General features: G+C 40.1%; 1 protein-coding gene across 2 annotated transcripts in view; it reads left to right on the top strand.

Moving 5' to 3' along the window:
• TMIGD1 (transmembrane and immunoglobulin domain containing 1) overlaps window positions 1–17,606 on the top strand; it is a 532,600-nt gene extending 514,994 nt beyond the window's left edge. For both annotated transcript variants that reach the window (XM_082244949.1, XM_082244948.1), the window contains exon 6: window positions 17,499–17,606. In XM_082244949.1, the coding sequence (XP_082101075.1) occupies window positions 17,499–17,531 (33 nt within the window). In that variant the 3' untranslated portion in view covers window positions 17,532–17,606. The remainder of the gene's footprint in view (window positions 1–17,498) is intronic.
• The last annotated feature ends 1,144 nt before the right edge of the window (window positions 17,607–18,750 follow it).

Genomic DNA, 18,750 nt, shown 5'->3' on the forward strand with positions numbered 1-18,750 from the left:
TCCACATGGGGGAGATGCAGAGTTCCATAGTGCAGGGATGCGTGAACACACTACATTAACCTCCCTAGCGGTATTCCTGAGTATGGCTCAGGGTAATATACAGTACCAAAAGAGGTAGCCCCGAGCCACACTCTGGATTACCCCAGAATGAATCTCACCTTCCCCTGCCATAGCCCGCCGTCCTCCAGGCATCCTCACTCCGTCTTCCTGCTGTGTGTTTGGCGGATCCCGGCACCTGTCTTCTTGTTTCCTTCCCTGTGAGCGTTGAAATGCAGAGGGGTGGAACCGCCGGGCAAATTCAAAAAGTAAATAAAATAAATGACATGATACAAAGTTGTTATCCTAACGAATTACACTGTATCAAGTCAGTTACCTCAGAATTTCACCTGCTGACTTTTCCAGTGCCCTGCCTGTGCTTTTCCAGTTCTTTGTGCGTGGAAATTTGAGAACGACCATGGCGTCCAAGAAGCATTCTTTTTGCACAAATGCACTTTTAGATGAATTGGAAAACAGCGACAGGGAAACTGAGTTAATTGAATAACTGAGCGATAGCGATTCGTGGGAAAATTCGTCATCCAGTACGGAAAGTGACGACGACAGCGACAATTCTGCGACTGAGCTCAGCGATGTGCGGACTTGGTGCTCTTTTGACTACGGTACGGATCAGGCAGCGCCCCCAAGATTCCCATTTACAGGAGCACCTGGTACGTTGATGTTGACCATGACAACCCCTTGGCATACCTACAATTATTTATGACCGATGAAGTTATTGAAAAAATTGTTACCGAGACTAACCTGTACAAAGACCAACAATGCACTACATATCGGAGGTTTGCAAGATGCAGAAAGTGACCAAAGATGACCTTTGGAAATTTCTGGGCCTAATAATTCTTCAGGGAGTGGTGGGGAAACCCCTGCAGAAGTGGTATTGAATAACCAATTCATTATTCGCCACTCCATTCTTTGGCACGGTCATGTCAGAATACCGATTTTCCCTCATAATGAAATATCTGCACTTTGACAATAATGAAGAATTTGATGAAACTACTCATCCTGCACCAAAACTAAAAAAAATTGGGAAGTATATTAAATGATTCTTCAGAATATTGCATCAAAAAGGGTGCGATTTGGCGAAAAGTCCTACATGCTGTGCGAATCATCAACTGGCTACATTTGGAATTCAGTGATATACACTGGAAAAGGAACAAAATTTGATGAAAAATACAGCAATTATGGAGTGGCAACATCTTCTGTTCTTTCACTGATTGAGCCATTGCTAAATCAGGGCTATTGTGTAACAACGGACAATTTTTATACGTCTCCTGAACTTTATGAGGTTCTACGTCACAACAAAACTGATAGGGCGTGAGCACGCAACCATCTGCTGTCACAACGGAGGTCTGAGATCGGGTTCCCCCAGGCTGTGAATGTAGCGGTGAGTCACCGAGGCTTCAGACGTCCATGACCTCAAATTTTACATGCTGACTGTATCTTGTTACATTGTGAGTGCAATTTTATGGGGATTGGGGAATTAATAAAGTATTGTTACATTTGCGGAATTACACTATTAGTCCCCTTTTCTTTGCTTCACATGGTTTAAATTCCACTGGTGCCTACACATACTGCTGAGGCTCAAGTTCAGGAGATTTATTATTGGAGATTTTGGTTGAAGCTGTCTATAGACACACAGATTACCCTAACCACGGAACGGATACCTCATCATTCTTGACAAGGCTAATATAAGTCCATGGTCTGGTGAGTGTTCACTATCAAGGGGGACACGTTGTGGAGGTGTGGTGATGGTGGCCCAGGAGTAGTCATTCTAACACCGTGGGATATTGTGATCTAGTCCAAGATCTCAAGAATTGTTATGAACTATTATGAACTTTTTATGAACTTTTTATAAATTATATGTGCCTCCGTGCAGTACTTAAGTGAAGTTGTCACCTAAGGATAGAGTGATTTACATGATTTTATAAGGTTTTACACATCATTGCATACATTTAATATTTATGGTTTTATATCTGGATCGTCCTAGTGAGCGCTGCTAGTGTGTACGGACTGGTTTTTCCAGAGTTCCTTTTCACACCCACTTTTTACAACAAAACTGATGTCTATGGAACCGTAAGGGCTAACCGGCACGACATGCCTCCAATGTTTGCCAAAAGAAGCTTAAGACAGGAGAAATGGTTGCCTGGCAGAAAGGCAAAATGATGGCACTGCGATGGAAGGACAAGAAAGATGTGTGCCTAATGAGTACAGTGCATAACACCTCCACTGTTATGGTACGCACGAAAGGTGGGAAAGAAGTCATGAAGCCACAAGTAGTGATAGACTACAACAACACCATGGGAGGTATCGGCAGAGCCGACCAAGCAATGACATTCTACCCAGCTATAAAGAAGCAGCAAAACAAAAACTATAAAAAGATCTTCAGACATCTTCTTGAGCAATGCTTGTGGAATGCATACATTCTGCTAAAAAAAAAGAGTGACAAGCCTTTAAATCATGCAGGCTTTATTTGTAAAGTTGCCAAACAAATCTTTCATAGTCACCAAACACCATCAATGGCTGTGAACAGATCTGGACGTCGTGCTGTTGGCATTGTCAACCTGGAACGCCTGACTGGTCGTCACTTCATGGACTACATCCCACCAACTGAGAAAAAGTCAGCACCTACAAGGATGTGCGTGGTTTGTTGCTCGAAAAGAGATGACAGTGGAAGGAAAATAAGAAAAGAAACCAGATAATATTGTCCCGATTGTGACGTCAGACTTTGTGCAGTCCCATGTTTCAAAATATTTCATACCCGAGATTTTTACTGAACCTTTATTACAGTGACTAGTAATATCGCACCCCTTGTTTGTACATATTTCAGTGTTTTTGGTTTGATTATATTATTGAATAAAATGTATTATTATTATATTATAATTTAAGATTTTGTGTTTCAAACTTAATCATACCTGGGATGTGTACTAGTGGGATGTGTGTCTTGTTTGGACAGATTTAACCACTTGCCGACCGCCGCACGACTATCTACGGCGGCGGTCAGCCCCTCACAGGCAAAGTGACGTAGGTCTACGTCGCTCGCCTGTGAGGGTTTAGGGAGCGAGCGCGCGCCGCCAGAGGCGCGCTCCCGCTCCCGCGTGGTCACGGACCCCCCCGCGCGTGTGACCGGCGGACCCGATCGCCGCCGGCCACTCTGCGATCGGCGGGGGAGAGGGAGAAAGTCAGGCAGCTTGTGTAAACAAGCTGCCTGTCATTCTCCTCTCTGTATGAGAGCTGATCACATGGATCTACTATGTAGATCCATTGATCACTCTGCATACAGTTGAAGCCACAGCCAATCACAGTTAGAATCACGCCCCTAGGGACACACACAGCCCCTCCCTCTCAAATAAAGTTAACCCCTTCACTACCAGTGTATTTTTACAGTAACAGTGCATATATATAGCACTGATTACTGTAGAAATGTCACTGGTAACCCCAAAAGTGTCAAAAATGTCAGTCAAGGGTCCGATCTTTCCGCCGCAATGTCGCAGTACCGCAAAAGAAATCGCAGATCGCCGCCATTACGCGTTAAAAAAAAAAACAACAAAAATGACAAAAATCTTTCCCTTTGTTAGTAAACGCAATAACTTTTGCGCAAACCAATCAAAATACGCTTTTTGCGATTTTTTTTACCAAACATAGGTAGCATAAAACAAATTGGCCGAAAATATTAAAAAATTTTGATTTTTACATTTTTTTTTGGGGGAATTTCATATAAAAAAAAGGGAAAAATATTGCTATTTTTGCAAAATTTACGCTCTTTTTTTGTTTATAGCGCGTGATCAAAAAATCGCACAGGTGATCAAATACCGCCAAAAGAAAGCTCTGTTTGTGGGAAAAAAAGGACGCCAAATTCGTTTAGGTACAGCGTCGCACGACCGCGCAATTGTCCGTTAAAGTCACGCAGTGCCGAATCGCAAAATACCCTCTGGTCGTTTAGCAGCCAAATCCTCCGGGGCTTAAGTGGTTAAGTGGGTTATTCCTAAGAATTACAGGCCTAAAATAAAAAACAACATATTTCCATGCAAAACAATGTACCGCTTTTAGCACAAAAATTCTGACATAATCAGACCGCCAGGGAGGTTAACTAAATGTCTTGCAACTGAATTTTTGTAAGCTTTGATAGGGACTATATTATTATTATTATTATACAGGATTTATATAGCGCTGAGCAGAGGGCTCTGCTCGTTAGAGCTTACATTACAGTGTAAAAGAAAAAATATGGCTGAAGTTTTCAGTACCTGTAAACCTCTGAACTATTGTATGGACCTGAAGAATAGAGCAAGACCAAAAGATGTATGTATGTCACCCGAGACTGAATAAATCTCTGGTACTAAGGGGAAAATAGTATGTAACCTAATTAGGTAATGATACCACCGAGTCACGATTTTGGCAATAGGCAGCTAGGCCTTTAACATTGTCAGAATGTTTATACTGCTCTGATAAACAGGGTCTATTTATGCAAACAAGAAAGAATCTGTAATTTAGGAGATTCTCAATTTATTTTCATAAATCAACAAAAACTCAAGATCGTTTATTGGCGCTAACTTGAAGACAAGATGAATACAATTTTATGCAAAAATATATATATATTTATTAACTAAAAATCAGTGCAGAATAATGTCAAAATATAACTGGTAATAAATACAAAATGTGGAACAAAATCTAAATAATATGTATCACACGGGTAATGTGAAAAAAACAATCAAAGGATATTATTTATTACAGAATATCAATGTAACCAAAACCCGTAACTTCTAAAATGTAATTAATAGCTTTTCATCAGCTCACAAAAATATGGAAACAAAATTTGACAGATTTGACACGTGATCTCTCTCAGCCAACAGATGTTCACAACTCAATGTTTTAAAAATGCATGGACAAAAACTGTTACACCATGCACCAAAACTGGCTACAAGCCAAGAATATTTTTGGGATAAAGATAAACTTCTACTAAGTTAATTTATTTTAAGTATACATCACAATTGCACCATTTACTATGAACTGAAATCAGCCTCAAGGGGATCTTACATGTGTATAATCTCCCAAGATTGTAAAATAGATTGATCATACTGCAGTTAGAATGATCTAAATTACTGTAAAATCTTGATGCTATAAAGAAAATCTAATGGTTCAGTCAGATGTATATGGCAAGCAAATTGCCTATGGAAAAATAAAAATGTATACTTTACCAAAAAACTTCAATGTCTGTTGTCTCAGAAGTCAATTTGGTGTCCCAATTCCCTTGATTAGCTTGCCATCAGCTTAAGATGTTTCCCATCAGTGTGTCAGAACCTCCTCCTACTTCCTTCCTCTCTCGATCTTTCCAATTCTCTCCCCTACTTAATTTTCATTCAACTTTTATACTTTGGGAATATGGGCGTGGCTTTTGTTTTCCACGTGAAAACACGTCAGATGGGGCCACATTTACTATGTAACGCTACCTCACCATTATCAACAGGGGGCACTGTTTGTCCATATAAAAGTTTGGAAAAATAATTTAATTCAACTATTTTCTCAAAGATACCCCTTCTGACCTAAGCCTTGGAGAAAAATCTAAATCTCTTAAGATGCTTACCCCCCATGCTAGTTACTGTCAGATTTCTGGCTCCTTTAACCACTTACCGACCGCCCGCCCACCGTCGATTTACATCGGTCCTTTGACACTTAATACTGAGGTTATGGCAGCAGATAGCTGCCATACCCCGGTATTTTTGAAACCAGCGGGTGATAAGGGTGGATCCAGCGGCGGATTAGTAGCAGGATCACCCTTACGGCGCGCGGAAGAGGTGACCTCCCCCTCCCGCTGCTTCCTGGACGTTTTTCCCTGCTTACTGGACCCGCCGGCAAAGGGGAAAATTATCCAATCCTGGATCCTCAGAGACAGGAAGTCGAGTGAGGGCAAGATGGCCCTCACTCGACTTTATTGTCTTGGAGGACCGGAGCGATGTCAAACGTCATTGCCTAGCAACCGGTTTAAAGGGCTGATATTTTTTCCAACACTTTTTTTTTTTCTTTTTTAGTGTAGTTGTGAGGTGTGAGGTCTTTTTGACCCCAGATCTCACAATAAAGAGGACCTGTCATGCCTATTTCTATTACAAGTGATGTTTACATTCCTTGTAATAGAATTAAAATGATCAAAAAAAATTTTTTTAAAACTGTGTAAAAATAAAAAATAATAAATAAAATAAATAGGAAAAAAAAATTAAAGTGCCCTGTCCCCGTTAGCTCGCGTGCAGAAGCGAACGCATATGGAAGTCCCGCCCACATATGTAAACCGTGTTTGCAAACCACACTTGTGAGGTATCGCCGCGATCGTTAGAGCAAAAGTAATAATTTGAGCCCTAGACCTCCTCTGGAACTCTAAGCCGGTAACCTGTAGAAGTTTTTAAAGTGTCGCCTATGGGGATTTTTAAGTACCAAAGTTTGTCATCATTCCACGAGCGTGCGCAATTTTGAAGCATGACATGCTGGGTATCTATTTACTCAGTGTAACATTATCTTTCACATTATGGAAACAAATTGGGCTAGCATTACTGCTTTCTTATTTTTTAATTAAAAAAATGTTTTTTTTCCAAACAAATTGTGTTTGGAAGACCGCTGCGCAAATACGCTGTGATAAAAAATATTGTAACGATCTCCATTTTATTCTCTAGGGGCCCCTGCTAAAAAAAAATATAAAATGTTTGGGGTTTCTAAGTAGTTTTCAAGCAAAAAAAAAACAGATTTTAGCTTGTAAACACCAAGTGTCAAAAATAGGCCCGGTCATAAAGTGGTTAAGATATATATTGCTTGAAAAACATCTGAAACCACCGCCATTAACATTCCTTCTCCAAATAAATTGAAAGTGAAGTAACTTAAAGTGAAGTCCAAGATACCAATTAGTTCTTTATGCATAAAAAAAAAAAATGGTATACATATTTACCTAATTCTATGTATTTAAAGCGTATACCTACTATATCAATAATATTACACATATAATTCAAGAAGTACCACCCCCCAATATATAATGAATATCGTTTGAATAATAGAAAAGTAAATATATATATAAAACATTCCTTGAACTTATTCAATCAAGGAGGCCTATATACCGTATTTTCCGGCGTATAAGACGACTTTTTAACCCAGGAAAATCTTCTCAAAAGTCGGGGGTCGTCTTATACGCCGGGTATCGTCTTATACGGCGGATGCTGGAGCCGAACTGGAGAATATGCGGTGGGGGAGTGAGAGCACTTCAGCTATGCTGCCACACAGACTGCCTAAGCTAACAGAACTCCCATCCAGGCTCCCCCGCCCCTACTTCTGCCGCTGTCTAAGTTACAAAGCCTGTGATTTGTTGTTGCTAGGGGCGGTCCTAGCAACCAATCTGCCTGTTAAATGGAAAGTTGGACACTTCCTGCCTTATGCTCGGACATGCTGCATCCTCTATCTGCTGTGTAAGGTAAGGGGGGGGGGGGGCTGTAAAGGGCACTGTGAAAGGGAGTAATGTGCAAGTAAGGGGGGGACAACTGTAGAAGAGACTGGGATACAAGGAGGGTGACTGTGGAGGGGATTGGGAAACAAGGAGGGGTACTGTGGAGGGGACTGGGATGCAAGGAGGGGGGTTGTAGAGCATGGCAGCTCCCATGGATTTATTGTTTTATACTTCCTTTCAGCTTTAGAGTGAATTTGTAAAAGTTTAATCCACTTGCACTGTTTTATGCATACTCTATATTTTAACTGGAAAAGTTGGGGGTCGTCTTATATGCCCAGTCGTCTTATACGCCGGCAAATACGGTATATATATATACTGTATATATATATGCCTCATATAATAAAACAATACCATAACATTATTGCCAATACAATCACTACAATGAATAACAATGTTTCATCAAGCAGTTTTTAAATGAACCCTTAAAAAATTGGAACATCCTGATCCCTTGTCCATTGTTGAAATTGAGACAAGAATGACATCACTCTCAATATAACCCAGCCTGGCACCATGGCTAGTCCTTATCTTGGCGTGATGTCTGGGCCCCTTTCATTTATTGGCCCGAGAAAGGATTTGCTAAGACTAAAATTTTCTGTAAGAATCTTCACTCAAGGATAATGAACTTACATTCACCTTATGACAAAGATGTCTGCCAGGATGCCCATATAACAATATGTAAAATAATATGTATGGGCCTCATATTATTCCTTTAAGCCCCAATAGTTCTGACAACATGGATCCAGGCCTAGAGTCTCAGAGTCTGTGTGTCTTGGGGAGATGTGGACTTGAATCCAAAGTAACATTACTCCAAGGTTCCACCGCAGCAGACACCCCATAAAGAGCAGTGTTCCCTCACAAGCCAGGGCCCATAGTCAGTAGGCAAAAGGTTAGCCTGCAGTCCCGTCCAAAAGCCCCTGTCCTGAGTAAGTTTGTCACAATATCCAAGCTATAGTTATATAATGGTAATGGGCTGAAAGTGCACACTCTCAGGTTTAATTTGAGGGTATGTGCATCCAAATCAGAGGAAAGGTTTAGGAATTATAGCTCTTAAGAATAGCCATCCCTCTTTTTCAAGGGACCAAAAGTAATTGGACAATTGGATCAAAAGCTGTTTTATGGCCAGGTGTGGGCTACTCCTTTGTTCTTTCTTTATCAATAAAGCAGGTAAAAGATCTGGAGTTTATTCTAAGTGTGGGATTTGCATTTGGAATCTTTTGCTGTGAACCTACATCATGCGTTCAAAGGAGCTTTCCATGCAAGTGAAATAGGCCATTGTAAAGCTTCAAAAATGAAGAGATAGCAGCAACATTGGAAGTGGCCAAATCAACAGTTTGGTACATTCTGAAAAAAGAAGTGTAACCCTGTGGAGTTACACAGGCTGTATTATCTGAAATGTCCAGTAGATGGCAGATGGACTCAGCATGCTGTTAATAAAACATTGAGCATTGATCACATGACTGGCTGCTTTTCCGGTCTCATGATTGTGGCATCATCGCAGGTCCTGTTAGGACTTCCGGGCACAGCTCTGAGGAAGGAGGTCTTGTAAGACTTCTAAAAGTTACCACATGCTCAGCCAGAGAGAGGACAGGCTTCTAGCCATGAAAGACTGCAGCACAGAGATAGAACCCTGCTGAGAAAACTTGCTTCACCCAAGACCACACCAGCTGAGAGAGGGACCCGCTGGCAAAGACAAGCACTGAGTCCAGACGTCTGGTGAATTCTGTGAGAGGAGACTGCCGCGGACTGATCTGGTTAATAGTGTTGTGAGGGTAAGCCAAGCCTCTCCCTGTATCACCACAGGGCACCTGTCTCCTCACTCATAGTAAAGACTCTGAGGTTCAGAGTGGACATTGCACATTTCAGGCTGCTTCAGTGACTCTGGGGAACAGGACTTATAAGGGCCCCAACTCTCCTATGTGCACCAACTGCCACTAGGGCGAAGATAAGGGGTGGGACGCAGGTGTGCTAGTGGGTGGGTGAGGAAAATCCACATTGCATTGTTATCTACGTTACTCTATTGTATTTTCCTATGTATGTTGGTTCATTTGCTACTTACTATATAAAGTTAGTTCCAGTTAGGATGTGTCAGTCTCATTGCACCAAGTATGTTCCCAGTGGGACCCCACATCTTTACCCCGGATGCCCCACTGAGTGGAGGCACTGCCGCAGACATGTACCCCAGCTCCCAGATAGTGGAGGCTCAGGACCCGCCTGTCAGGCATAGTGAGTTAACTAGGTTTAGGGACCCCAAAGACACTAGGGGGCGTCCCCAAAACCCCGTTACAGAAGCATTGGTGAGCTCAGCAACAAAAAAAGCATGGACATCCACCGAAGACAACAATGGTGGATGATCGCAGAATCCTCTCTATGGTAAAGAAAAACCCATTCACAACATGCAGACATGTGAAGGACACTCTATAGGAGGTGGGTGTATCATTGTTAAAGTCTTCAATCAAGAGAAGACTTCACGAGGGCAAATACAGAGGGTTTAACCACAAGGTGCAAACTGTTCATAAGCCTGAAGAATAGAAAAGCCAGATTAGACTTTGGCAAAAAACATCTAAAAAAGCCAGACCCAATCCTGGAAAAGCATTCTTTGGATGGATGAAACTAAGAATTTACTGTACCAGGATGACAGGAAGAAAAAAGTGTGGAGAAGACTTAGAACAGCTCATTAACCGATGCGCACAATGTCATCTGTAAAACATGGTGGAGGTAGTATGATGGCATGGGCATGCATGGCTTTCAGTGGCACTGGGTCACTGGTGTTTGTTGATAATGTGATGGAAGACAGAAGCAGCCGGATTAATTCTGCAGTGCTTAGAGATATATTAAAAAAGAATAGCGCAACCATGCAAAAGAAATGACTATTAAATATGGAGACAATCCATAAATAAAAATGGGGGTTTAGTCCCACCATATGGCCATATCGTGCTCAAGCCCACCACTGCGTCAAAGTACCCCATTATCAGTGGGTCCTACACTATCCATAGAAAAGGGGTGAATCCAGCCTCTCCAACCCTTGGAGACAACACTCCTTGCTGGGATGGATGTGCTAATGCACTACAAAGGACTCCTCCTGTATCTACCTGATGGTGGACTCTGATAGAGTACAGGTGTGTGTGGGGGGTGGGATGCTTAACCACAGAAGTCTGGTCAGACCGAATACATAATAAACAAGCAAAAAATTGGGGGAGCAAACCCTGAACATGTATATCTAAAGCCGGTGCAGCTATGGACAAAGCAACATGTATATTAAAAAAGAATAGCGCAACCATGCAAAAGAAATGACTATTAAATATGGAGACAATCCATAAATAAAAATGGGGGTTTAGTCCCACCATATGGCCATATCGTGCTCAAGCCCACCACTGCGTCAAAGTACCCCATTATCAGTGGGTCCTACACTATCCATAGAAAAGGGGTGAATCCAGCCTCTCCAACCCTTGAAGACAACACTCCTTGCTGGGATGGATGTGCTAATGCACTACAAAGGACTCCTCCTGTATCTACTTGATGGTGGACTCTGATAGAGTACAGGTGTGTGTGGGGGGTGGGATGCTCAACCACAGAGGTCTGGTCAGACCGAATACATAATAAACAAGCAAAAAATTGGGGGAGCAAACCCTGAACATGTATATCTAAAGCCGGTGCAGCTATGGACCAAGCAACATGTATATTAAAAAAGAATAGCGCAACCATGCAAAAGAAATGACTATTAAATATGGAGACAATCCATAAATAAAAATGGGGGTTTAGTCCCATCATATGGCCATATCGTGCTCAAGCCCACCACTGCGTCAAAGTACTCCATTATCAGTGGGTCCTACACTATCCATAGAAAAGGGGTGAATCCAGCCTCTCCAACCCTTGGAGACAACACTCCTTGCTGGGATGGATGTGCTAATGCACTACAAAGGACTCCTCCTGTATCTACTTGATGGTGGACTCTGATAGAGTACAGGTGTGTGTGGGGGGTGGGATGCTCAACCACAGAGGTCTGGTCAGACCGAATACATAATAAACAAGCAAAAAATTGGGGGAGCAAACCCTGAACATGTATATCTAAAGCCGGTGCAGCTATGGACCAAGCAACATGTATATTAAAAAAGAATAGCGCAACCATGCAAAAGAAATGACTATTAAATATGGAGACAATCCATAAATAAAAATGGGGGTTTAGTCCCATCATATGGCCATATCGTGCTCAAGCCCACCACTGCGTCAAAGTACTCCATTATCAGTGGGTCCTACACTATCCATAGAAAAGGGGTGAATCCAGCCTCTCCAACCCTTGGAGACAACACTCCTTGCTGGGATGGATGTGCTAATGCACTACAAAGGACTCCTCCTGTATCTACTTGATGGTGGACTCTGATAGAGTACAGGTGTGTGTGGGGGGTGGGATGCTCAACCACAGAAGTCTGGTCAGACCGAATACATAATAAACAAGCAAAAAATTGGGGGAGCAAACCCTGAACATGTATATCTAAAGCCGGTGCAGCTATGGACCAAGCAACATGTATATTAAAAAAGAATAGCGCAACCATGCAAAAGAAATGACTATTAAATATGGAGACTTAGAGATATACTGTCAGCCCAGGTTCAGCCAAATGCAGCAAAGTTGATTGGGTGGCGCTTCACAGTACAGATGGAAAATGATCCAAAACACACTACAAAGGCAACAATAAATAAGTGGAATATTCTGCAATGGTTGAGTCAATCACCTGATCTCAACCCAATAAATAAGAAATTAACTACCCAACAGGTGCCATCATCCAAATAATTACATTGAGGAAAAAATGAGGAATGCTTGGTTGGAAAAACCAAACCATCATTCCACAGAAAACTTTCAAAGGCACATCGTAGAATGAACTAACGCGACTCAAAATTTCTTAAAAATTATAGATTTTTATTACATAGAAGATATGTTAAAATAGTGACGGGAAAAAGAACAACCATCACTCAAAAACATACAAAAAAAAAAAAAAGAAACAAACACTAAAAGCAATATCCAAAATAGTAATAAACCAACATTTTGGACTATTTTGGATATTGCTTTTAGTGTTTGTTTCTTTTTTTTTGTATGTTTTTTGAGCCAGGGTTGTTTTTTTCCCATCACTATTTTAACATATCTTCTATGTAATAAAAATCTATAATTTTTAAGAAATTTTGAGTCGCGTTAGTTCATTCTACGATGTGCCTTTGAAAGTCCATGTTTTCTGTGGAATGATGGTTTGGTTTTTCCAACCAAGCATTCCTCATTTTTTCCTGATCTCAACCCAATTGAGAATGCATTTCACTTTCTGAAGGTAAAACTAAAGGCAGCAATACCCACTAATAAAGAACAACTGAAGACAGCTGCAGTTAGAGCCTGGCAAAGCATCAGAAAGGAGGAAACCCAGTTTTTGGTAATAGAGTAAAGAAAAATGTGGCGCCAAAGGAATAAGAAAATATATATCACTCTAAAGTGCAAAAAAATACCAATATATATATATATATAACACTCTAAAGTGCAACAAATTAATAATATGGCAGTGTTATAACGTTAAAAAATATTTGTGCCAGTAGGTGGAGTGTCACAAAGGACAAAAGTGCATGTGCTACAACACTGGTGACAAGAGTAATATTGAATGTTCAAGTGGTGAATGATTAAATAAATAAATTAATAAATTGCAAACTCCATATAACATAATCTGTGCAAAGTGACACAGTGGGCAAAGTGCACGTGCTAAAATGATCGTAACAATCAAAATAATTTATAACTTAGTGATAATGTAAAGAGGTACAATAAATAATTAATTAAATTAATAATTAATTATTAAACTCCAAAAGTGAAATCATATGCAAAGTCCTTATGGAATCTTCTGTGCAAATCAAGCAAACAAAAGTGCTGGTGCTCCAATCCCCATCAAGGTGACTCAAGGTGCTGATTAAATAAATACTAGCCGATTAGCCCAAAAAAATGTCTCACAAATTATAATGAGCCAGACTCACTTTGTGCAATCTCAGGGGCTAATAGGGCATGGGCTGAACACCTCTCTTATTCCATTTACAGAGTAGGGGATCTGCTGGTAACACAGGATATGGCCAGATCCACTGTATCCACTCACACAGCAATCAGATAAGTTGTCTAGGAAAGAAGTGAGGGTGTCAGAGAGCACTAGATTCTGTGTCTTTCCTCCTATGGTGTCATCCTGTCGTGGGAGAGAGGAGTAAGAGGAGTTGATGCCCCAACTTATCTGATTGCTGTGTGAGTGGACACAGTGAATCTGGCCATATCATGTGTTACCCAGCAGATCCCCTACTCTGTGAATGGAATAAGAGAGGTGTTCAGCCCATGCCCTATTGGCACCTGAGAGTGCACAAAATGAGTCTGGCTCATTATAATTTGTGAGCCAGACTTTAAGGTGAGCAGCTAGTATTTATTTAATCAGCACCTTGGTTAGAGAGATAGATTTGGGTGTCATCAGCATAGAGATGGTAATGGAAACCATGAGAGGCTATTACCTGACCCAGGGAGGAGGTGGAGATGGGGAATAAGAAAGGTCCAAGAACAGAACCTTGGGGGACCCTGACAGAGAAAAGGAGAGGAGAGGAGAGGAGGAAGTAAAATGGTAAGTAATGCTAAAGGTGCAGTTGGATAAGTGGGATGAGAACCAGCGAAGTGTACAGTCATGGAGACCAAGTCTTCCCAAACACTACTGACCATTGTTGGGGATGCCAGGAGGGGCGGGAAACATTGCTACACATCTTTTGGTCTTGCCCCAAACGTGAACATTACTGGAGAGAGGTCCAGAGGATTGTCCAAAAATGTACAGATCACGAGGTTCTGGATGATCCAGCCTTTTTTCTTCTTCATGTTTCCATCATTCAAGCTAAGATTTACAAACGATCAATTATTCGTCACCTCCATAACGTTGCCAAGTCTTGCATCCCCTTACTTGGAAACGTCTGCAGCCACCTACCATTGGTCTCTGGCTTATTAAGGTGGAAGAAATAATTAATATGAAAGATCTAGTCCTTACAGCATAAGCATAAACAGTATTCTAAAACAGTTGCTCCTGGGTTATCCCACTGAGACACACTAACAGTTTATTTTTTCAGTTTTTTGTGACACCCCCACCCCCCCCCCCCCCTTCCCCGAATCCCTTACCTTCCTTCCTTACTATGTCCCCTCTTTTTCCCTTCATGTTTTGTTTTTTCATTTTCTATTTTCATCACTCTTTCTTCTTCTTTATAAACACCAAAGAAAAAAAAAATGGTTGTCCAGTCTTATAGTGACCAGTCCCACAGTATTTTTAGCTTTTTATGAGGGAATAGTGAGTTAGATCCGGTTCGTATAATCTGAGAGATCTGCATGTAGTGCTTCCGATTTATAATTTGATTGGGGATAGGTATAAGTCAGTAATTCATGTATGATTCATCTGTGCAGAGTTTATTGTATATCTGGATGCCATAGACGGTTGCATATATTACTATTGTAAAAAGAAAATAATTCTTTATGTGGTAATGTAGTCAGCTTTTCTCCTGAGCTAGTCCTTTACTTTTGGTCAGAGCCATGCTGGCCAATTGTGCTGTTGTATGACTCTTCTATAGGTTTTTTTTATTTTTTTTTTATTTCTCTTTTTTCATGTTGTCACTTTGCGAGTGGCATGTTTGTAATATGTTTAAAAATTCAATAAAAATAATTTTCAAAAAAATAGTCTGTCATAATGTGCTAGCATGCGGTGCATATTAGCATATTATTTTTTTAAACTACTCGGTGCCCAATTTTTTTTATTTTTGTGCTACAGTTTACTACTGCTTTAATAGAGCAAAAAATGGGAGGCAGTGGTTAAAACCAAAGAGTGAAGTGAAATAAGGAAGGTGATGTAAGGTAGAGAGAAAGGGTAAAGAGGCATAATAAAAAAAAGACATTCCAATATTGGATGCATTTTTATACACACACATATTTATACACATAATTTTGATATTCATGATGGACTACTCAAGCCAACTTATGGTACCCGACTGGCAGCTATAATAATTTGACCTCCAAGCTGATCTTCTGGGTCACGTTGGGGAACACTTAAATAGTCCTACTGTACACCTACCTCATATAAAGGCAGATTTAACTGTCATACTACCATCTTTTTATTATACAGGCATGCTTGAGTAGATTTCAGTTGGGCAGGAGAGTTGGCCCTGCCAAATATACAAGTCAATTACTCTTGTTCTAAAAAAAAATGTTATATACTACCATAAACAACAGATCATAGATCAGGAAATATAGCACATAAAAGCAAGAAACCTTTCTAAAAAATTGTAGTACTAAAAACTTTCAAATACAATGTGCTGCGTAAACTGTTGGCGCTATATTAATCCTATCCAATAATAATAATAATTATATAATAATAATATAATAAATATAACTGTGTGATAGTGATTTATTTTAATGCCCTTTGATTCCAGTTGTCTTAAAAAAAGAGATTCCAGGAACAGCTGCAAGGATGGAGGCATCGCCTTTGGCTATTAAATACCTTTTTAGCTGTGCGATTAAACACAGTTTTGCCGAGTTCTACTGGTGACATATTCCACCTACATACAGCAATCAGAGTGTGTTATTTTAATGAGACTTCTGTAGTGACAAGTAATTACAGAATTTACACACTAATTCTTGATATATTATGGATGGAAAATATAGAAGGATATTGCATCATAATTTCACGTGTCGGGCTTCTCTTTAAAGAGATCCTATCACAACCCCTGACTTTCTGCAACCAATTTCAGCAGGGAAAAATGCCATACCTGGACATACAAAGCATGCCATTCCTTCACCAAGATGCTGTCTTTCTGCAATTTCATTGTCACTCAAATCAATACTTCTGAAAGAGTCGGAATGTCCAGGCTGCCTTTGCTCAAGTCCTCTACCCAATGTCTATGCTCCTGGCACAGCGTTGCACTGTTTGTGTTGTCAGGTGCCATTAATATGCATTCTGTCAGATTATGCCATGTATGCACAAGATTCCAGTGGAACTTCAGGTGATAGACAGGTTTGTGGCTGCAGAGGCCATTGACATAAAAGACAAGATGGCAGCAACCAGCAGTATACTGACAGCAATTTTACAGTGAGGGGCAAGGGCACCGTTGAAGGATATGAAATGACAAGGGATATTTTACAGGTTAATAATAAGTAAAGGATTAAATCCCAACTAAATTTAGGTTGAGATCAACTTAATGGATCCCAGGTGCTTTAAAATAAAAGGTGTACATGGTCCTACGGTTTGTTTCCTTTGAAACATAGCCACACCATCAGTAGAATATCACGTTCTTTGGCAGCATGCTGCTGAGTAGGACCTTTGCTCTCTGTGTAGAAGCAGTGCTCTTTCTGCAGAGGTCTGACATGCCCCTTGATGAGCCAGAGCTAGCATTCTTCAATTAATAGGAAGCATGAGATTTACTGATTACAGAGTTTCAGCTCTGACTTAGCAGGAACATATTGGGAACTGCAGTAAAACAAGATTTGGCTGGAGGTTTACATTTACTATACTGTATATTTTCATTTTACACGTCACCATGTAATTAGAATTGGCTGAAGGAACTATTTGGTTTATGATAAATCTATGCTATAAAAAGTTTCTCCATTAGGCTCTGATAGGGTAAGCTCACACAGTATTCGTACATGCTGCAATTTTCTTAATCATCTCTTTCGTATCCTTTCCTTGTTTATGGCATACAGTAGCAGATGTGACCTCTGATAATCCAAAATGTGAAAATATAGTAATACAAAAAAGTTAATAGTGCATAATACCAGGCTATACAGTTTTCTTTCATTGTTTTATTATATAACCTAAAACCTATATAATAGAATCGGCTCCTATAGTTTACTGATCTTTGTACTTTTTTCAGGAATAAAGTCCTGAATCATACAATGGAAAGAAAATAATGTTTGCACATTCCACAACTAATTACAGAATTTTCTCTTTTGCAGTGTATGAAAAGCAGACATAACACAGCAATGTAGATGATGTTACATTGACCTAAACATACTACTTGGTGATGGAAACTCCTCCAAAGAGCACAGACAAATATTTCCACAGGGGCTCTTTGTCTTTCTTTACTTATCGTCATTCCTGTTAAATTTTTCAAACTTCTTCTAGTGTTTATTAAACCTTCCAGCAGACTGGTTAAATCAAGGAGTGACTTCCTGTCTGATCTGTAAAAATTACTTTACAACTTAATCTAGAATGCAGAGCATCCTGGGTATGGAACTTCTACCTGGTATATGGCCACCTAACCAGCTCTGAAGATGACTTATCAAAACCATTCCAAAACCTTCCACGTGGCCTTTATTATGACTGCTATTAACATGTGAGCTTAAAATAAACAATATTCCGGAGAAGATTTTAAAAGCGGCTTCATTTTTTTTTTCTTTTTTTTTTTCAAAACAGTTTAATTTTAGGATTTATATATTCAAACAGCAATGTGTAAGTTCCACCAGGAGATCCCAAACCATATGGTTAAAGCAAAACTAAAATTTTGCACTACACCTAATAATATACATGCAATTTAAAGTATAAGTCAGAGTTGAGGGATTGGGAGCTGACATATTAGTTTTACAGTCATTTGGCAGTGATCATATGACAACATAGTGTAGGAGTAAGCTAGTTGGTTGCTAGAAGAGAAATAGAAACAGTTATTCAGTCAGACACCTCACTTGAACCCCATCATACCTGCAAATTATGCATTGTACATTTTTCTACCATTACCTTAGACTGAGTATCATAATTACATGGAACTGATTATTTTTTAGCAGTGCAATCTATGCATTTATATGTACAGTATGTAATATTTCCTTTTATTGCTATAATTTCCACTACCATTAATACCTTGGTCCTACACGTTGTGGACAAATTGGGGTTTATTTACTAAAGCTAAAGAGGGCAAAATCAGTCACACTTCTGCAAATAAACCAATCAGCTTCCAGGTTTTATTGCCAAAGCTTTATTAAACAAGCTGAGGTTCGAAGGTGATTGGTTACTCAGCAGAAGTGTGACTGATTTTGCCCTCTCTAGCTTCAGTAAATAAACCCCACTGTGTGTACTAAAGCATGAAAAGGAATCAGTGAGTAGTAATTAGTCACAGTAGACCGGGCTTATCCTGTAATGTGGAAGACATTTTGTAGCTTATCCAAGCAACTTCAGTCCTAATGAGTGTCAGGTACATACCCCAGTATTTACAGT

Source organism: Pelophylax lessonae (genome assembly GCF_965119305.1).
Source record: "Pelophylax lessonae genome assembly, chromosome: 2".
NCBI lineage: Eukaryota > Metazoa > Chordata > Amphibia > Anura > Ranidae > Pelophylax > Pelophylax lessonae.